At 43.8% G+C, this 21,905-nt stretch overlaps 4 protein-coding genes across 4 annotated transcripts in view; 1 reads left to right on the top strand and 3 right to left on the bottom strand.

Annotated features, from left to right (window-relative positions):
• Nucleotides 1-21,905, top strand: part of LOC105065189 (olfactory receptor 3A10) — a 77,565-nt gene that overhangs the window by 28,650 nt on the left and 27,010 nt on the right. The window lies entirely within an intron of this gene.
• LOC105065171 (olfactory receptor 3A2) lies at nucleotides 904-6,247 on the bottom strand. Its single transcript, XM_074342583.1, has one exon. It carries the CDS (start codon nucleotides 1,914-1,916, stop codon nucleotides 969-971), a length of 948 nt encoding a protein of 315 aa, XP_074198684.1. The 5' UTR covers nucleotides 1,917-6,247; the 3' UTR covers nucleotides 904-968.
• On the bottom strand, nucleotides 8,043-13,030 carry LOC105065172 (olfactory receptor 3A1). Its single transcript, XM_074341872.1, has one exon. It carries the CDS (start codon nucleotides 11,325-11,327, stop codon nucleotides 10,380-10,382), a length of 948 nt encoding a protein of 315 aa, XP_074197973.1. The 5' UTR covers nucleotides 11,328-13,030; the 3' UTR covers nucleotides 8,043-10,379.
• LOC141573513 (olfactory receptor 3A2-like) lies at nucleotides 14,730-21,826 on the bottom strand. Its single transcript, XM_074341871.1, has one exon. It carries the CDS (start codon nucleotides 21,557-21,559, stop codon nucleotides 20,612-20,614), a length of 948 nt encoding a protein of 315 aa, XP_074197972.1. The 5' UTR covers nucleotides 21,560-21,826; the 3' UTR covers nucleotides 14,730-20,611.

Raw genomic sequence — 21,905 nt, 5'->3', positions numbered from 1 at the left:
TTTGGGGGGAAAAGGTAAGACTGGAGCAGAAAGTTATATTGGACACTCTACATTGAAAATTCTTAGGACCTTGTAGCAGTATAAATGTTTATTCTTTCAAAGGCTTTATCATATATATGAGGAAGGAGATGTTAAGAGAGAAAGACAGTAGAGGATGGAGATGGAACATTACTTTTTTAATCTTAAGATATATGATGAATGCATTAATGATGCTTTCATTTAGTGGGCTCTTTCTGTCTCAAGACCCTACCTGTGTCCTAGGCATACTATGAGATTCTTGTCTGGTAGTGAAGAGAAGGAAGTGATTTTCTTAGAGGTGAAATGTGAGCAGTGGAATAGAATAATCCTTGGCACTGAGCCCATAGTTTAAGACAGCAGTCTTCACTTTGATCTAAAGGGAATCTCACATCCCCACCAGAAGAAAACTTAGCAGTGATATTCTTGGTGATTAACTGCCCTTTTCTATAGGACATTGCCCCTATGACCTACCAGACTTTCAAGGCTTCAGGTCTACCAGGAAATTGAGCATGGCCAAAAACAAGGTAACAACTTGTCCTGAGAACTTGCCCTGCAGAACCTAACTTTAAATCCCCCACCTTAACTTGGTTTTCACTGCAGCATTCATTATTCTGTGATATACCATATACAATGCTAATTTACTTCATTTATTTTGTCTCTCTTCATGAGAATGTGAATTGCACATTCAGAAGTCACAGAGACTTCTGTCTGTTGTGTTCACCAGTGCCCTAGAAGAGAATCTGGATCATAGAAACAATTCAATAAATATCTGTTGTATGAATAAGTGAATGAATTATGTAGGGTTTCTTTGCAGGACAAACACATCACACAAATCTTCAGGCACCAGGAAAAAGGAAAAATGGTTATGAACCATTTATTCAGGTTACTGCCCTTCTGGGAAATTTTTCCCAACCCAGAAAAGGTAGGAAAGGAGGGACCCTATCACCTTCTCATGTCAGTGACCGCCTCCCTACAAGTACCTGCCACAGGGCGCCCTGAACATCAGGGTTTCTAAGGCTGTAGATAAGTGGGTTCAGCATGGGATTGATAACTGTGTTGAAAACTCCAACCCCTTTATCTTTATCTGAAGCCTCCTCTGAACCCAGATGCATATAGTTGAAGATACCAGACCCATAGAAGAGGCAGACCACAGTTAGGTGGGAGCCACATGTGGAGAAGGCCTTCTTCCTGCCCTCCACTGAGCGGATTTGTAGGACTGCAGCTGCCACGTGGATGTAGGAGGTGATGATGAGAACCACAGGTTCACCTGCCATTATGAAACCCACACCGAAGAGCAGCTGCTTATTGAGTTGGGTGCTGGAGCAGGAGAGCTGGAAGAGCTGTGGGAGGTCACAGTAGAAGTGGTTGACCTCACTGGGACCACAGAAGTTAAGGGTAGTTAGGGCTACAGTGTGGGTCAGTGCATTGGTGAAGGCACAAACCCAGGACACAGCCACCAATATCCATTGGACCGTCTGACTCATGCGGATGCTGTAGGTGAGAGGCCGACAGATGGCCAGGAATAGGTCATAGGCCATGGCTGTCAACAAGAAGCAGTCCATCCCAGCCAGAAGGTGGAAGAAGAAAAGCTGGGAGAGGCAGGCTGCATAGGGAATTGTATGCTTGTGGGTCAGTAGATGAGCCAGCATTGCAGGAACAGTGACAGTGATGCACCCAACGTCCAGCACTGATAGGTTCCCCAGGAAGAAGTACATGGGGGTGTGGAGTTTGGGTTCCACCAAGATGGCTGCCAGGATGCTGAGGTTGCCCCCGACCGTGACCAGGTAGGCAAAGAGGAAGAGAACAAAGACCACAGGCTGCAGCTTTTCCATTTCCAAGAGGCCAAGAAGAATGAACTCGGTAACAGTTGTCCTGTTGGTACCAGATTCTGGCTCCATGATTCCCTGTAAGGAAATGTCCCAGAAGTGGAAGTTTCAATCCACTCAATGTACTTATTCAACATAAATGTTTTAAGCCACCTGTGTTCAAAGCCCCACTGTAAGTTCCTAGCTGTCAGGGTGATAATTTTCCCACTCAGCAGGCAACCTCACTCCTCACTCACTGACTCCCTCCATCACTCCATGCCTTTACCCTACTCTTGGCTGAGATGCTCAAAAACACCACCACTTTGTCCCTCCCATCTTTTCCCAGCTGAAAAAGGTCAGAATACTTGGGAAAGTACATTAAGAAAAAAGCAGACTTCCTCTTTGAATGTAGTGAGTCTAAAATGGAATTAGCGCAAACCAATAAACAGATTTCAAAATAGAACAATTAATGGTATTTCCAGAGAAATATCTAGAAAACATTTGAAAACACAAGCTAGGTTTCAAGGCTTCTAGAAATACTGAAGATCAAGCAAAGTTATGGCAAGAATGAGAAAGAAGTTACCCATGATTGTGGCTATCAGATACTCTAGCCATTTCTCCAAGGTGAGAGACATAGTCTGAAGTGTAAATTAAAAATCCTTTGATCAACAAATTGCTAGTATTATTGTTGTTAATTAAGCCCTTACGTGAGATTTTGAATAATGACCTAATTTAAAATTATTTCTTCTCTTCATAGGATCTGCTACTTGCCTCTGAAATCAAAAATTGTAAGCATGACCTGCAGGTTGGCTGCTGCTAAATGCAGTTAGTTTTCTGCATAGCAAAACCACCCATCTTTCACTTGTCCTTGACTCAGGCATGGCAGATAGACCAATGGCTCTAAGTGGAGGTCCTCAAATGAAGCAGGCACATATGTAGAGAGCTAGAGGGAGCTAAGTCTTTCAGATCTTATAATAAGCTCTTAATCAAAAAATGTCAGTGTCTCTCTATTGCCCGTGGAGTAGGCAAAGCTAGGGCTTTGCTAAAAGTAAGGTTATTCCCTTGCATAGAATATGCTGGATCAGAGGATGGGTAGCAGTCAGAGCCTGTAACTCTAATAGAAGGGAAAGGGTGATGAGAGCCTGAGCTCACATGGAGGAAGAGATGGATGCAGTGATCTCTAAGATATTCTTAAAACTCTAAGATCACATGGTTGGTGAGATAGGGGGATTGTCTTCAGACTCCATCATCATTGATTAAACTGAAAACTGATAAATGCTTTGCAAATTGATGTATCACTGGGTGGGTAACAGCTCTTCACGTTTATTGTACTAAAGAACAACACTCTTCATTTTTCCTTTTGGGTCCATCTTAACCCAAGCATTGGATTGTAACCCTGTGATTTTCTAACCTCTTTGCTCCTGCTGTTTTCTGTACCTGTAAGGACTTCCCTCCAACTCCACACACCCAGGTATTTCAAGAGTTTACTCAAACTATGACTTCTGAAGGAATCCCCCCTGGAAACTTCCCCATCTCAAAAGGATTTCTGTCTCTGCCTCTGCATCTCTCCTAAGCTCCCACTGCATATTATTTCATGGAACTTATTACTGTTTCCCTTCTGGCTAAGTCATTTTTCAGTAGAGCATATCTCCTCTACTTCTCTGAAAGAGACTTGAGGACAAAATACACATTTGATTTGGTTTTCCAGTGACAATTCATATCTTAAGACTTCACAAATAGTAGGTGCTCAATCATCTCCTAAATCACTAAATGGTTGGACAAATGTCCACAGGACTTCAGAGAAAGAGAGCATTAGTATGAGCTCGAGTTGTCACGGAAGACTTTCTGGATGTATTGGGATTTGGGCTAGACTTTGGTGGATCAGTATGATGTCAGGAAGCTGCAGGGACAAGAGCAGGCTGCGAGGTTGCCGCAGGGACTACTGCTTTCCTTGGTTTTGGTGGGACAAGCACATAACGTAGCAATCTTTCTACATGTTTCTTTTCATGTAGACCACTCCAAAGACTAAGGCCCTTGGGAGAGGTGTACTTTACAGACGAGTAGGTTATAGCCAGGGCTGGGAGAGCAACAGAACAGCTGCTGCCGAGCCCCCCAATGGGATTCTGGGATGACTGCTGATCATCCAGAGACATCCAGAGTGTCTGATGGACATCATGTCCATCACTGGGGATTATCACTCCCAGGGCTTCTTAATGAGCCTCAGGTTCTCCTTACTGAGCCATGACAACCCCCTACTCTGGAACTCCCTCTAGCCCCTCCAAGCTCCCAGCAATGAAACAGCCCAGCAAGACATTTGACTGGAGTGAAGGTTCCAGCTGCCTGATGAAAGGGGTCCTGGGCAGCGAACTGGCCTCAGTGAATCCACTCATCCTCACTCCTAAGAGTAGCAGAGAGCAGGCTTCATCCAAGAAAGGAGGGCATCGGCAAAGGGGGCCCAGAAAAGGAGCCGGGATCTTTGGGTTTCAGTCCCATATCTTCCCCTCAAACACCTTCCCTTTCCAGGGGCATCAGTAGCACCAAGTGTGATGTCAGGTTTGCACTGATGGCAGGGGAGGCCCCGTCGCTGTTTTGTAAGACAGAGGAGGGACCTGTAAGAGGACTCACCCTGCTGTGGGCATGGAAGCCAGTGAGGTCTCTTCAGGAAGGAAGACGAGGAGTGATGCACACCCAGTTATCCACCCAGAAAGCAAGGAAGGGGCCATATAAGAAAAGGAAGACGATCACAGGGCTGTCTTCTCTATGGCGTCATCCCCTGGCGGCCTTAGAAATTAGCCCTCCTGGGAAAGAGGAGACTGATGGGGAGACAAGTTGTTCAGTAAACAACTCAAGCCCATAAATATAGCAACTGTGTCTCACACCTTCTGGTATTCAGACTTTCTTTAATAAAAAGAAAGAAAGGAAAGCTTTATCTCTACCCTGGCTTTATGGCTGGTAGTTAAGGTAGGAGATATCTAGTCCACTGATGGTGGGGTCATGGAGGCCTGCAGGACTTGTCCCTGTCATCAAAGTCACCCAGGAAGTTAGGGGAATAATTGAGACTAAGTTACAGGTTTCCCGAGAGAGCAGTTTTCTTTCTCAGATGTCAACCCCAAGCAGGGCCTTTAAGCAGAGACAAGCTAATTTCCAGACCTGCCTTGGACCTGGGGATGAGGAGGAGGCCCCAGAAGAGAGGCAAGAGGGAGAAGCTTCCTTCAAACCCAGTTTCCTAATGAGTCCTCAGGACGTGGTGCTTCTCCCTCAGGGCCTTGTTAGTGGGGGCCACTGGGGACAGGTCTTGGGGATCCTATAATGATTCTGGAAGTGGTGGTAGAAAAGCTACATTGAGCTGGGAGGACCTCTGGGAAGCTGCCTCCTGATATGATTGTCCAGACCAGGCCCTTAGAAATGGAAAGCCCCGGTGAGGGTCACAGATTCATAAACAGAAGCCATGGGGAGGCTGAGGAGTGTGTCCCTCCAACTCCTATACCCACCAGTAATTACTCAACCAAATACGCCCTCTCCCAAGACCGAGCGCTGTCTTCTCCCACCAGAGAAGCCTGGTGCAGTGGGGAAAGCACCGGACAGACCTGTTCTTCTGGTTTGGAGTGGTTTGACTTTGGACAAGCTGCTGCACCCTTTTGGGCCTCAGTTTTCTCATCTGTGGAATGAGCAGATCCTCTACCACAGAGCAGTGCTGTTTAATGAAGTGAGATTCATTAGGCTGCTGGTGGAGCTTCCACAATATATCAATACATCAGCATACAGATTGATAACTTTGGTGAATGTTTGTTGTCATGGTACCATGCTAAGAACTTTTCAAGCCTGGAATCCTTATCAGTCCTTCTGACAAATCTATGAAGTACCTTGTAGCCGCTATAGTGGATGTTCTGACTCACATCTTGCTTGGCCTTTTTGTGATTTCAGCTGTGGTTGGGTTGCACAGTTCCCTGAAGGCTTCTGCTTGCTACAAAGCTAAGTGTAGCCTCTTCCTTGGGAATCTCTGATGCCATGAATAATGTGGGGTCACTAGGTCTGAGCACATGTGGAGTTCAGCGTGCAGAGGGCAACCTGACAATAGGAAATAGGAGCCACTGAGTAAATGCCCCACCATTCTGTACGCTCTTGTCTAAGCAGATCTCCACTGTCAACAGCAGGGACTTTGATAATGAACCCCTCAGTCAGGGACACTTACTTCTTCCTTCTTCGTCTCTCTCTTTATAACCTTAGTCTTGATCCCTGGGACCACCTGTCAAATAAATAAACTTACTCTTGCTCCTGGAGATGCCTTCCCACTTAAACCACACACACACCTCGTCTCAGGCTCTGCTTTGGCAGGAAGCCAGCTAAGGCAGCTGGTACTGGGAGTAGCCCTAGGAAGCATCTCCTCCACGTGGAATTCTGGAGCTGGACCATTCATCACTTTTGGGAGTAACTGGGTTTGCTGATAACCCCTAGCATAATTACTAGGACTCACTGGTGGTAGATTGGGATGAGGTGCGAGTGGAAGATGAAACACTGGGTTACGTGTTAGCTCTAGCATGTTAACATGATACAAACCATGGTAACTGTAAGAATTATGGCGTTTTAATAATAAAGGATGGCTTTTATTAAGGTTCTCAGAATCCTTAAAGATTCAGAATAAAAGGCCCAGGTCAGCCAGCAATCAATTTAGGGTGTGTTGTGAAAGCCAGAAAACTCCCGTGGCAACATTTAATGAGACATTAATCTTCTGCAGCTGCATGGCAGTGGTGCTGAAGGTCAGGCCTAGGACCTAACTGTAAAGGTGGCAGAGCTACAAGGGAGGCTGATTGTGTAGCTTAGTTGGTTCTCCTATGCTGAATCCAGGGCCCTGGTAGGGAAAGAGTGAGACCTTGAGTCCTTGGATGGAGATGTTTGAGAGGATAAGCAAGAAGATTTTGAACCCACAGACTCTTCTGAATCCCCTTGGCTGACAAAAGCATCCCTTCCCCCTTGCTAGAAGGCAATAACTTCTTTTGCTCCAAAACCATGAAAAGACGTCATATGAGGCAGATGCCTTACAGGATGATTCTTGTCCTCCTCCAGAACTCCTCCCACTTTTCCTCAGTGCCTCCAGAATAATTAGGGTTAGGTCTCAGCAGAGGCTGAGAAAGGAAATCTCATCTATGATCCAAGAGGAAATAATTTATTCACTGAAAATAATTCCCATACCAGGCTGTGGTAGGCTGAACAATGGCCCCCAAAGATATCCAGGTCGTAATCCTGAATTCAACTTTAAACACGGTAAAAAATGGACTTTGCAGATGTGACTGTTAGGGGTCTTCATCCGGGGAGATTATCCTGAATTAGCCAAGTGGGTCCTAAGTGTAATCACAAGAGTCCTTACAAGAGAGAAGGTAGAGAGATATTTGACTACAGAAGAGAAAAAGGCAATATGATGTGAAGACCTGGGAGGTATGACCACAGCCAAGGATGCCAGCAGCCACTAGAGGATGGAGGAGACAAGGAGTAGATTCTCCCCTGGAGCCTCTCGAAAGGACCTTCCCAGCTGACATCTTGAAGTTAGCCCTGTAGGACCCATTTTGGACTTTGGGCCTCCAGAATCATGAACGAACATATTTCTGTTGTTGTAAGTCACTAAATTTGTGGTAACTTGTTACAGCAGTAATACCTGGCAGGAACTGGAATTTCCTCCAGTTTCTAGAGGAGCAATGTGGGAGTGAACCATGAGGACCAAAGGGGTAGGGCAGAATGTGAGGCTGAATCAGGAGAGTTCATTGATGTGGGAGCACTTTTCATGATTCAGGATTTAACATCCAGGCAAGGATGTTTGGAATAAACTGCTGAGATATTGGTTATAAGGCCTCTTCAAGCCCTGTCAGACCAAGTTTTGCTGGCTTCCGTCTGGGAGTGTGTCTTCCTCCTGGTCCCTGATTGAGCAGAAGTGTTCCCAGCCCATGGCTTCAAGGGGTGGGAGTTGGTTTATGGGGCCACTTCAAGATCAGAGGTTCTCCCTCTGAGGGCACAGAAGAACGTGTCTTCTGACAGGTCCCTGGACAAGCAGGAGAGCTCCTGGCCTGTGACCGCAAGGTGCTGGGCCAAGTTACAGGGCTGATTCAGCACCTGCAGGTGGACCAAAGTTGGAGGGCCTGTCTCAGGGGTGTGGGGTGGGGGCACATCATCTGCTTGTCCCTGGGTGGGCAGGGCTGGCAGCCAAGAGGGGCTGGGCTGGGCCACGGGCTACTCCAGCATCCGCAGCGGGGGCTGAGGCTGGCAGGCCTGTTAACTGGAGCACAGTGGGTGTGACTCCTGCTGGGTCCCTTGGCAGATGTTGTTGGTGACAGAATCAAGGCCAAATGAAGCTGTAGCCGAGCCCACAGGGCTGTTTCCAGGTCTGTATCCAGGACTACTGTCTGCAAATTTGCCACCCAGGCATAAGCCTGCGTTCTTAGAACAGCCCGCCTTCGACTTTGGCTCCACCAGGGTCTTACTATCTCCTACCTAGATGCCAAAGCTCCCACAAAGGCACTTTTTGTCTAAATTATTGTTGCTAAGCAGGGGAATATGAGGAATGGAACCTCCTATTCTGCCTTCTTGCTGACTATTATACATATATACACACATATATATGTAAGTATATGAAATGTCACATATGCTGTATATGATCAGGCTTATATTTTATGGTGTTGGGGCAGTTTTTCTCAGTGGGGAGAAAAGTTACAACATACACAAAAAGTAAATTCTTTATACATTAGATATTTGACTTAATAAAGAAATGTAAAAGTACTAGAAAAACATCACTGGCAAATATTTATACAGCATTTAGATGGAAAAGTCATTTTTCCTAAGCATGATACAGAACAAAGAAGGCAAACTTCATAAAAATGTCCAACTTAACTTGGGCAAGAGACACCCTAAACAAAGTTACAGACAAATGGGAAACTGGGAAATATATTTCCAACATTATGACAAGGGGATAGTGTCCTAAAAGTGAAGTGTTTCCATCAATCATTAAGATAAACATAAATTACCCTCAAAGGGACAAAAACACGAACAGGCAATTTTGAAAGAATAAATACAAATCATAAGAAATATATTAAAAAATCTATCTAATCACACTCATAAACAAAAAAATACAAATTAAAAAATAATGCAATATTGAATCTAATTATCAACGATAAAAATTTCTATTTATAATACCCAGTGAAGTCAACAAGTGAGATAACAAATGTTCTTATAAACTGCTAGTCAAGATGTAAAATGGTCTACATGATTTTGGCAAATAGAAAGGCAGAATATTTACCAATTTTACATTTGCATTTCCTTAGCATGGGTGCACACACACACACACATACAAATCACTTTTATGAATTTAACCAGTGTAAATAATTTCAGATATATGGAAAGATTTACACTAAGTAAACATTAATTCCATTATTATTAACAATTGCAAAAAATAGGAAATAAATTATACCAATAAAGGTTTAGTTAAATAGATGATAGTTCATACATAAAATGGAATATTTTGCAGCCTTTGAAATGGATAAGATAGATTTGTAGGTTGACATGTTAAGAATTATACTGTGTTATGTGGGAAGGAGAAAAGATTACAAAACAGTATGGTGTTTTGCATATATGTGTTTGTGTATATGTGTGTGTCCGTTTGTCTGGAAAACTAAACACCAGCTATTACCCATTGTTCCTGTTAAAGAATGAGAAGGAAAATGCAGCTAAATAATGACTGGTCTAAGGGCTGGTAAGCTCATATCACCATATGACTTGTATTTACAGATAATGGTTTGTCTCAGCTAGCAGGTTTGGGGACTGAGAGTGAGAATTTATAGGGGAATTTCATATTGAGTATTCTGGATTTTTTTAATGTTTAAAATAATATTTAGGTTATAAGTGCTTATCTTTTAAAATATTTGATGATGAGGAAATTTCAGTTTTGTGTTATAAGATTTATCATATACATTAATGGAGTCTTAAAGTTTTGCACAGAGGGCTCATGCTCTCCAGATTTGCTAGAGAACACGTGACCATTCAGCCTCCCAGCTGTCCTCTCTATATTCTGTGGCATCTTGTGTGATAAGAGAGGAGTGAGTTGCTCTTTTGGGCTTGGAGAAGCCTCATGGGAGAAATAAAATAACCCTGATCGCAGGACCTATGTTTTATAAACAGACCAACCACGCCTGAACTTGAAGGAATCAGAAGCCCACCTGAGGGGGTTGCTTGTATATTTGGGGGAACCCAGGCTATAAACAACCAAGAGTCATTCCCTGTAGGACGTGCACCTGTGAGCATTCAAAGCCTCCAGGTTTCACTTCTACCCAGACGTGAAGCTTGCAGTGACTGATGTTGTAATTTGTCAAGGGGGCTGACCTAGCAGAGCCTACAGACCCATTGCCTATAACTGGGCAGGACTTCTTTGAGAAACAATAACGATTATCTTCTACAAAAAAAATCCAGTGCTCAGGGAAGTAGAAGTGGTTCTGGACCATTTGTCTTAGATTTTGGCCCCAGAGAATTTCTCCTTTAGTCCAAAAAGAGAAAGGGAAAAAGTAACACAAGTTGTCATCAAGCCAGTGATCGCCTCCCCAGGAGCACCCACCGGAGGGCTCCCTGGACATCAGGGTTCCGGAGGCTGTAGATGATTGGATTCAGCATGGGGTTGATGACAGTGTTAAAAATTTCAGCAGCTTTATCCTTATCTGAAAGCTTGGCTGAACCCAGTCGCATGTAGTTGAAGATACCAGTCCCGTAGAAGAGGCAGACCACAGTGAGATGGGAGCCACATGTGGAGAAGGCCTTCTTCCTGCCCTCCGATGAGCGAATTCGGAGAACTGCAGCTGCCACGTGGGCGTAGGAGGTGACAACGAGAGCCATGGGGGTACCTGCCATTATGAAACCCACACCAAAGAGCAGCAGCTCATTGAGTTGGGTGCTGGAGCAGGAGAGCTGGAAGAGCTGTGGGAGGTCACAATAGAAGTGGTTGATCACATTGGGACCACAGAAGTTGAGTGTGGATATAGCTACAGTGTGGGTCAGTGCATTGCTGAAGGCACAAGCCCAGGACACAGCCACCAATGTCCTCTGGACTGTCTGGCTCATGCGGGTGCTATAGGTGAGGGGCCGGCAGATGGCCAGGAATCGGTCATAGGCCATGGCTGTCAACAGGAAGCAGTCCACCCCAGCCAGCTGATGGAAGAAGAAAAGCTGTGTGAGGCAGGCTGCATAGGGAACTGTGTGTTTGTGGGACAAGAGATGAGCCAACATGGAGGGAACAGTGACGGTGATGCACCCAACGTCCAGCACTGATAGGTTCCCCAGGAAGAAGTACATGGGCTTGTGGAGTTTGGGCTCCACCAAGATGGCTGCCAGGATGCTGAAGTTGCCCCCAACTGTGACCAGGTAGGCAAGGAGGAAGAGAACAAAGACAGCTGGCCTCAGCTCTGGTGTCTCCACCAAGCCCAGCAGGATGAACTCAGTAACAGCTGTTCCATTGGCCCCAGGTTCTGGCTGCATTAGTTTCTGCAAGGAAATATCCAAAGAGATGAGGAATCATTCCTCTCAATATATTTATTCAAAAAGAAGAAACAGACTTCCTTCGACATGCTGAGCTGTCTACTAAGTTCTCCCTCTCCAAGTGAGGGCTTTCCCATGCCCCAGGCACACACCCTTGTTCACTCTCTCACTACATTTTCCTCAACAGCATTACTTCATTCTCGGATAAGGGGAATCCTTTCACAATGTGAACATACGTCATCACATTTTACTTTAAATATATTATACTTTTATTTGTCAGTTATACCTCTATTAAGCTAGAGAAATAACATTTTATAAGATTAAAAAAAATGAGAAGTCCAGGAATAGACCTAAAGTAATATAGGAATTTAGTATATGATATAAGTGTCATCTTAAAGGAATGGGGAAATATATTATTCAATAAATTCTATTGGGGCAATAACAGCTGTCTGGGAAAAACATAAATTGTAGACATATCTCATATATTTTGAAAAAAAATCAGTTCTAAATAGATCAAAGATTTAAATGTAAATATTAAGCCAGAAAGTTATTGGAGGAAAATTGGAGACTTTTAATAATTAAAAGTGCAAGGATGACTCAAAATATAGAAAAATTTTAAATAAACAAAATTAACAAATCTGTTAAAATTTAAAAGTTCTGCCAAATTAGCTAAGTGGAACTACATCCCCAAAGCCCCATTCTCTATATGCTTCCAGCTTAGAGTTGACCGCAGGGGGAGTTTGCATGGTAGTTGTAAGGTAGGGTTGAAAAGGGAAATGGGCAATCTTTCAAAATTACAAATGTGTTTTTCCTTTTACCTGGTAATTCCACTTCTGGGAATTTATCTACCAGATATATAGTCACACATAAATAGTGATGTATATGTGAGCTTATTTGTTGCAGCATTTGTTTATAATAGCAAATAATCGAAAATAACTTATCTGTTCATTATTAGAGGGCTGACTAAATTAATTATGGAATATCCTTCCAAAGGAATATAATGCAGCTGTAGGAAAGAGCTCTGTGCTGATTTGAAAGATATCAAAACCATATTATTAAATGTCAGATACAACTGGTAGAATGTGCATACCACATAGTGAGCGGACGAAGGCAAGGTTTTAACCCAAGTATTCTGATTCCAGAGCCCTGCTCTTAAACTTTCACACACCATCAAGGCACCTCAAGGGTCATAGAACCATGTCCTTCTCCTGCAGTTCTCTCTCAATCTATTTCTGACCCATTCGACACTCACTCCCTTCCTCGCGATGGCTGTGCCTTTGTAGAACTCAGTCTTGCCTTGCAGACTGCGGTAGCTCCGGTCCAAATGCATACCTTGGGTGGATCACGGCTACAGTCTTCAGCTGCCCCCTGATTTCTCTTTTCCATTTTAACCCATGTCATCAGATTGCAAACTCCGTTAACTTCTGTATTCCCACCTTTGCTTATGCTGTTTTCTCTATATTGAATGTCCTTCCAATGCCACGGTGTCAAAGTCTTTAAGATTCAGCTCAAATGCTGTCTCCTCCAGGAATTCCTCCCTGATCTGTGCCCATTTTAAGGTGATATTTACATTTTCAACATTCCCAGTGCACTCTAATTGTATTCTTCATGGCACTTACCGCTGTGCCTTCTAGCACAATCACTTAGTGATTTAGTGTATTTCCTCCAGTCCAATTTAAGGATGAGACTCATGGCTGATTCAACTTTAGGAACTATATGCATAAAATTAATTATGCATCATTTCATAAATAAATGGATGACTGAATGGTTGACAAAGATGTTTTCCGACAAAAAGGGCATCACTGCGGGCTAGAGTGGTGAGGAAGGGGTTAGTTAATGGACAAGGGGGAATTTGTGCTAGGCTTTGAGGGATGGGTAAGATTTGGAGGAGGCTGAGAGTCAAGTGAAGGTTACTGCTGTAGGGGTGAGTCCTCGATTTGCCTAGAAGGGTATGCAGTAGTTTTGGCAATCCACACACTGACATACAGCTCTTTATATAAAATTCCCACATATTTTCTACATCCGGAAGATAGATTCATCAAAAAACAAATAAGTCATGAGCCACAACGACATGCTCCCCTAGTAGCTTCTGTGCAGCCCTCAATCAACAAGGGACAAGGTTACATAAGAGTCTCCTAAATCCTGGTTGTTCACTAGACTATCCATCCAGGGATCACAAGAGTAATCACTGACAAGGAGGCACTCCTAGATCACCATTCTTGGGGGACCGTATGAGTTCTAGGCTCCCTTTATTATGCCGTGACCACTCCCTACTCTGAAGTTCCAGTAGGTTCTTCATGCACTAGGGTTGGTCTTAGAGATCTGGTCAGGCTGTCCAGTAAGGACTGGGTTCTTTGGCAGAGAAATTAAACCCTGAATCTCCTCCCACTCACCCTTAACAAAGTCAGAAAATGAGTTTCACCTAAAAAAAGAGGGAATTGGTAAAGATGCCTGAAAGCGAAACCTCAGTCTTTGGGTTGTGGTCCCAGCTCTCCCACTCACCTGATACGTCATCCTGAGTAAATCTCTTATTTTTCACTTTTGATACCTTGGCCACTGAATCTGTAAAGCCAGGAGGCTTGACTTAGTAACAACTGAAGTTCCTTCCTGGTGACACGGAAGTGGAGGGAGGGCCATCCAGCGTGATTTCCTGGAAAGGGCTGTAAAAGGGGGGTGAGACTCTGCACAAATGCAGTCAGCCACTCCGGGGGCAAGTGCGGGGCTTTATATACAGAAATGAGATAAAGAGAGGCCGAGACCGTCGCTGTCATGGGACTTCTCCACCACAGTGTTATCCTCTTGAGACCTTGAAATTAGCCCAAGAAGGGGGAGGAGGCAATGGGAAGGGCAAAGGGCAGGTAAATAATAGAAGCCCTAATAAAGGGAAAGCAGTGGGGCCTCCCACCTCTGTGGGGATTTAGAATTTTTCCAAACATCTTCATCACCATCCTCTATATTAATTTATGGGGATGGTTAGGGCAGCGATCATAATAAATCCTTTTAACAGATGCGGACATGAGGGAGCTGTTTGTGTTCCCAGTTAAGTAGGAGACTGGAGGTGGAGCCGGGGTTCAGTCTGGGTCCCCAGACTGAGGGCTTCGCTCTCCAAGATGTCTGGTCCAAACAGGACCTGGGGGCACAGACAAGCAGCCTTCCAAACCTGGGGATGAGAAAGAAACCCAAGAAAGGAGACAAACACTGAAGAAAACTTTTCCAACTTTAAATTTACAAGGAATCCTCAGGAACAAAATGCGTTCCCACCCGGGGGCTTGTTAGTGGGGGCCCCAGAGACTGAGTCCTGAGAGTCCTGTAATCCTGAGAGAGGTGATAGGAGGCCGGCGCTGTGCTGGGAGGAACCGGGGGGGCCCTGGGAACTTGCCCCCAACCATGATTTTTCTGGGCCGGGCCCTTAGAAGATGGAAGTCTAGTGATAGAGATGATGGAGAAAGAAAACTGGAGAGGCTAGGTCGTACCACCCTTGGATTCTTATGTCCTCCTCAGTCAGTTACACACCCAAGCCCATGTGACAGCACACTTCTGCTGGACCTTGTAGATGAACAGCCCTGCTCGCGCAGTTATTAACAACTACTGAACCCCCGACCCCGTTTCCTTATCTGTAAAATGAGAGTAATATCCTGTCTTAGGGTTCCTGGGAGGATTAAATGAAGTAACACACATAAAGATCCTAGTAGGAGACCGCCAATATTATTAGTAATATAATGACATTTATTGTGTGCTTGTTATGTACATGACACTATGTCATAAGCCTTATATACACAAAATCCCAATCAACCCTTACAACCATGGTGGATACCTTTATTATTCCCATTTTGCAGATAAGTAAATTGAGGTTCAGAGTGATTCAGTAATTTGCCATAGCCACATTGTTAGGGCTTTGAGGAGTTGGGGTTCAATTTTGCATTTGCCTGATTCCAGGGTACGTGATCTCCAAAATTATGCTACGTGATTTACTCCCCCACCCCCTCCCAGTTAGTGTCTTTCCCCCAAACAATATACTTTTAGCTTCTGTTGTTTATGATAAATAATGCTTCAAATATACCATAGACTATGCATTAGGTTTGCACTGTTGGCTTAAGGATGTAATATGTGAATGTTAAGGCTTTTCATCTTTCAGTAACATTTTTCTAAACATAAGACTTTTATAAAATACTATACATAAAAATTATGAATGATAACAGAAGCTTAAACATTACTAAAATCCACAAGGGAATTAAATATAGTCCCTAAATAATTCTCGTATAAAGGAGAGAAACTACCACTCCAGTATTATATGAATGTTAAGAGTAGAGAGATAAATACGAACCAGTCTTCATGTGGATTTTCAGCCTAAGTGCACATTATCTTGGTAGTCAAAGATCTTTAAGCCTTGAAACCAGTTTAAAGTTCTGTGGGACAGGTAGCACCACCTTTATGGACTGAATGTGCCCCCCTCCCAAATTCATATGTTGAAATCCTACTCCCCAGTGAGGTGGTATCGAGGTGGAGCCCTTGGTAGGTAATTAGGTCATGAGGGTGGACCCCCTGTGAAGGAATTAGTGCCCTTATAAAAGAGACCCCAGAGAGCTCCCTCACCCCTTCTGCTATGTAAGGCCACAGCAAGAAGATGGGCATCTATGAAATGAACCAGGAAGAGGTCCTCACTAGACACTGAACCTGCTGGAGCTTCGGTCTTCAACTTCCTAGCCTCCAAAACGGTCACCAAGAGGGATGTCCTTGGAGGGATTTTACGCCACGGGAAAAGGAGAGCATGAGAACGCCAGCAACCTCATCACACTGTGGACATCTGCGACTTTGCTACCAAGGACCCCACAGTCTTCACCAAAGGTGAACACAGCTGCTGCAGTCACCCAAAGTCCCTGCCACTGAGTCTCCTCCTTGGAGCTGGAGCTGTTACTGCAGAGAGACTGGCCTCCAGGGGTCCCAGTCACTACTGTGCGCTGCTCTCTGAGAACGCCCCCACACCTCCCCATCAACAGAATGGGAGCTGCGACAGCTCTGCACCCCGCCTATGGGTCCCAAGTCACAGCTCTGACCACCCCTATCACCAGGCCAAGCTGCACTGCTCTGTGGCTGCATCCTGGGTCCTAAGTAGAAGCTTTCACCCGCGGTTACCAGGGAGTGCTGCCCTGCCCCTGACTCCGAAGTCTTGCCACATACCCACCATCACCAGGCTGCACTGCTGCTGCTCTGCTCCCTGCCCCCCGGGGCCAGAGTCAGGACTTTGACCTGCCATCTCCAGGGTATGCTGTTGCTACACCCTGACACCTGAGCCCAAGCCACTGCTGCACCCTCTCATCCCTGAGCTGGTTTCACTGCTCTTTCCTGTCCCTCTCAGAGTCCGAGTCACTGCAGTGAGCCTCAGAAACCCAGACCCCAGTTCTGCAGGAGATCTGCACATACCTGTGGCTCAGACACTGGTGTCACCACCGCAGCCAGTGCACCTGATCCCAGGACCCCGTCTCCGCTGCCACTCTGAGTGCCATCTCATCAGACCTGGTGCTAAGAGGGATCCCCTCAGCTATATCTTCCCCCCACAGGCAAACTAGGAGAACAGGAGATGCCTGCAGCCTTTGCACCAGGGACCCCTAGCTCTGCTACTGCCACCCACAAGGCCCCCACAGTCTTTGCCAATGTTGACTTCAGCAGTGGGAGCGACCTCAACTAATGTGCTTCTGCACAGCAGAGGAAGAAATCAATTAATTGCAGAGGCAACATACAGAAGGGGAGAAAATATTCGCAAACCATGTATCTGATAAAGGGGTTAATATTCAAATTATACAGCAAACTCATACAACACATTACCAAAAAAAGCAAAAAATCCAATTTTAAAAATGAGCAAAGGACCTGAATAAACATTTCCCCAAAGATAGCCAAGTGGCCAAGAGGTACATGAAAAGATGCTCAACATCATTAATCATCAGGAAAATGCAAATCAAAACCACAATGAGATGTCACCTCACACTTGTTCAGAATGGCTATTATCAAAATGACAGCAAGTAACAAGTGTGGGCAAGGTTGTGGAGAACAGGGAGCCCTCGTGTACTATTGGTGGGAATGTAAATTAGTGCAGCCACTATAGGTAATGGTATGGAGTTTCCTCAAAAAATTGAAAATAGACCTACCACATGATCCAGCATTCCCACTTCTAGTTATATATCCAACGGCAATGAAATCACCATCTCAAAAAGGTATCTGTACTCCCATGCTTACCACAGCATCATGCATAATAGCCAAGAGGTAGAAATAACCTAAATGTCCTTCAGCAGATGATGGGATAAAGAAAATGCAACACACACACACACACACACACACACACACACACACACACACACAGAGGAATATTATGCAGCCATAAGAAGAAGGAACTCTTGTCACTTTTGACACCATGGATGAAATTTGGTGGCTTTATACTCAGTGATATCAGCCAGTCAGAGAAAGACAAATTCTATATTGTATCACTTGTATGTGGAACTAGGGGGAGAGGGAAGTGGGGAGATGTGGATCAAAGGGTGCCAACTTTTAGTTATTAGATGAAGAAGTTCTGAGGGTCTAATATACAGCCTGGTGATTATAGTTAATAATAGAGTATAATATACTTGAAATTTGCTAAGAGTAGATCTTAAGCATTCTCATCAGAAAAAAGAGTTACTTATGTGAGTGATGGTTGTGTTAATTATCTTGATCCTGGTAATCATTTTATATACACACACACACACACATACATATTTATATACATACATGTATATGTATGTATATATGTATATAACACTTTAAATATGTGTGATTGTATTTGTCAGTTATTCCTCAATAAATATTAAAAAAAATTAAATTCTCAGTGGGGAAATACCAGTGGATTGTATTAGTTAGCTCAGGCCTCTAAAACAAAACATCATAAACTGGCTGAATTAAACAGCAGAAAATTATTTCCTCACAGTTCTGGAGGCTGCTGTCTGAGACCAGGGCACCAGTGTCATCAGGTTCTGGTGAGGGCTCTCCTCCTGGCTTGCTGGGGGCCACCTTCCCAGTGTGTCCTCATATGGCAAAGTGTTCTCTCTGCCTCTTTCTCTCTAATAAGCCTACAGGCCTATTGAATTAAGGCCCCCCCCCCAATTTAACCTTAATTACTTCTTAAAATAACCCATTAGTACTTCCCAATTAATCTCATCTAACCTTAATTACTTTCTTTTATTTAATTGAAGTATAACTGATTTACAATGTTGTGTTAGTTTCTAGTGTACAGCATAGTGATTCAGTTATACATATATATATATGCTCTTTTTTACTATAGGTTTTCACAAGTTATTGAATATAGTTTCCTGTGCCATACAGTTAAGTTCTTGTCATTTAACTATTCTGTATAAAGTAGTTTGTATCTGCTAATCCCAAACTCCCAATTTATTCCTCCCCTCCTTTCCCTTTCGGTAAGCATAAGTTTGTTTTCTATGTCTGTGAGTCTGTTTTGTAAATAAGTTCATTTGTGTCTTTTTTTTAGATTCCACATATAAGTGATATCATAGATTTGTCTTTCTCTGTCTGACTTACTTCACTTAGTGAGATAATCTCTAGGTCCATTCATGTTGCTGCAAAAGGCATTTTTAATTCTTTTTTATGGCTGAGTAGTATTCCATTGTATATACATATATACTACATCTTCTTTATCCAGTCATCTGTTGCTGGATATTTAGGTTGCTTCTGTATCTTGACTATGGCCAAAATAATGCTGCTATGAACATTGGGGTGCATGTATCTTTTTGAATTGGAGTTTTCTCCAGATATATGCCCAGGAGTGGGATTGCTAGATCATATGGTAACTCTATTCTTAGTTTTTTAAGGAACTTCCATGCTGTTTTCTATAGTGGCTGCAGTAACCTCACTTACTTTCTAAAGACTCTATCTCCAGATACGGTCATATTGAGGGTTTAGAGCTTCAACATATGAATTTTGGTGGGACACAGTTCAGTCCAAATCATGGATAATAAACATTTGAAAATATATACAACCTATGTGAACATCAAAGAAATGCATATTAAAATATTAATTGGTAATTTTCAACCATTATATTATGAAAAATTAGAAGAATTTATTTATAACAACTATGGTTGACAAAAGTATGGGGATGAAGAGATTTCATTCACGATTGGAATGATAAAATAGTGCAAACTTTTTTGTAGAATAACAGGGAAATGCATATTAAAAATCAAAATTTTTATTTTACTTAACTTGGGAATTTTATTAATTAGAACTTACCTTGTGGAAATGCTTTCAGGATAACACAAACACACCTTTAAAGAATATTTTTTCATCATTGGTCATCTTTGCAATAAATCTAGAAACAGCCTAAACTCCATCAAATGGAATATGGTTAATTAAATTATGATTAGCTCATAAATGAACAGTAGGCAGTCATTAAAATGGATAAGATAAGTTTTTACATGTCGGAGAGGTAAAAAAGTCTACTGTGTAATGTGTAAACAAAAAACATGACGTACGTGCCTCTACTGATATGAAATATGCATAAACGTATTTATATTGCTACAAAAACAGAAGAGTAAGCACCAAATTCTTAACAGTAGTTTCTTCTGGAAAATTGAGTTATGAAGGATGAGGACAGAGAGCCTGATGTTTTTGACTTTAACTTTTCACTCGTAAAATTTTGTTTTGTTTTCATTTTTATAAACATAATTTCTAATGAAAAAATTTAGACCAATGGATATTTCCATTTTAGGAAAAATAAAAAGAAATACCAAAGGAAATACAAAGTCTCCACTGTTAAAAACCCTAGAATCTTGTCATGTAGACAGGGTACTGGAAATCAGTGTCTCAAATTATACTGTACTAGGTCTGGATTCTTGTGTGGGATCTTTGGGTAAAAGCAGGCTGAGGACGCTGCTGTCAGAGGAAGCCTGAGGGGAGGATGTGCTAACACTTGGCACCAGGCTGTGATTTTCCATATTCCAGTCAGGATAAAATCTCTGCTGGTGGATTTTTGGGGACCCCGGTAGGGAAAAAAAGGGTACTTCCTATAGGACCGTGAGCCTTCCAGGATACAGAGCTTCCTGGGTTCCACCTCCATCTGGAGTGGGACAGGTAGGTAGGACAATTGACAACTAGCCAAGGGTTCTGGTCTACAGAACCTGCATTCCTATTATCAGCTGGAGCCTTTTTGGGGAACAAGAAGTCTCACTTCCTAACAAAAGTCATCTTGTTCAAGATCTAAGAAGGACAAGGACACTTGCTATGGTTACAAACCCCTGAGCCATCCTTCACACAAGGGCTCGCTTCCCTATGAGCACTCGCTGCAGGGCGCCCTGCACATCAGGGTTCCGGAGGCTGTAGATGACTGGGTTCAGCATGGGGCTGATGACAGTGTTGAGGGTGCCAATCCCCTTGTCCTTGTCCGAAGCCTCCACTGAGCCCAGCCTCATGTAGCTGAAGACACCTGTGCCATAGAAGATGCCCACCACGGTGAGGTGGGAGCCACACGTGGAGAAGGCCTTCTTCCTGCCCTCTGCAGAGCGGATCCGCAGGACTGCAGCTGCCACATGGATGTAGGATGTGACAATGAGAATCACAGGTGCACCTGCCATGAGGATACCCAGACCAAAGAGCAGCAGCTCATTGAGTTGGGTGCTGGAGCAGGAGAGCTGGAAGAGCTGTGGGAGGTCACAATAGAAGTGGTTGATCACATTGGGACCACAGAAGTTGAGTGTGGATATAGCTACAGTGTGGGTCAGTGCATTGCTGAAGGCACAAGCCCAGGACACAGCCACCAATGTCCTCTGGACTGTCTGGCTCATGCGGGTGCTATAGGTGAGGGGCCGGCAGATGGCCAGGAATCGGTCATAGGCCATGGCTGTCAACAGGAAGCAGTCCACCCCAGCCAGCTGATGGAAGAAGAAAAGCTGTGTGAGGCAGGCTGCATAGGGAACTGTGTGTTTGTGGGACAAGAGATGAGCCAACATGGAGGGAACAGTGACGGTGATGCACCCAACGTCCAGCACTGATAGGTTCCCCAGGAAGAAGTACATGGGCTTGTGGAGTTTGGGCTCCACCAAGATGGCTGCCAGGATGCTGAAGTTGCCCCCAACTGTGACCAGGTAGGCAAGGAGGAAGAGAACAAAAACAGCTGGCCTCAGCTCTGGTGTCTCCACCAAGCCCAGCAGGATGAACTCAGTAACAGCTGTTCCATTGGCCCCAGGTTCTGGCTGCATTAGTTTCTGCAAGGAAATATCCAAAGAGATGAGGAATCATTCCTCTCAATATATTTATTCAAAAAGAAGAAACAGACTTCCTTCGACATGCTGAGCTGTCTACTAAGTTCTCCCTCTCCAAGTGAGGGCTTTCCCATGCCCCAGGCACACACCCTTGTTCACTCTCTCACTACATTTTCCTCAACAGCATTACTTCATTCTCGGATAAGGGGAATCCTTTCACAATGTGAACATACGTCATCACATTTTACTTTAAATATATTATACTTTTATTTGTCAGTTATACCTCTATTAAGCTAGAGAAATAACATTTTATAAGATTAAAAAAAAATGAGAAGTCCAGGAA

Source organism: Camelus bactrianus, chromosome 16 (genome assembly GCF_048773025.1).
Source record: "Camelus bactrianus isolate YW-2024 breed Bactrian camel chromosome 16, ASM4877302v1, whole genome shotgun sequence".
NCBI lineage: Eukaryota > Metazoa > Chordata > Mammalia > Artiodactyla > Camelidae > Camelus > Camelus bactrianus.
This window is presented reverse-complemented; position numbering and strand designations above follow the sequence as displayed.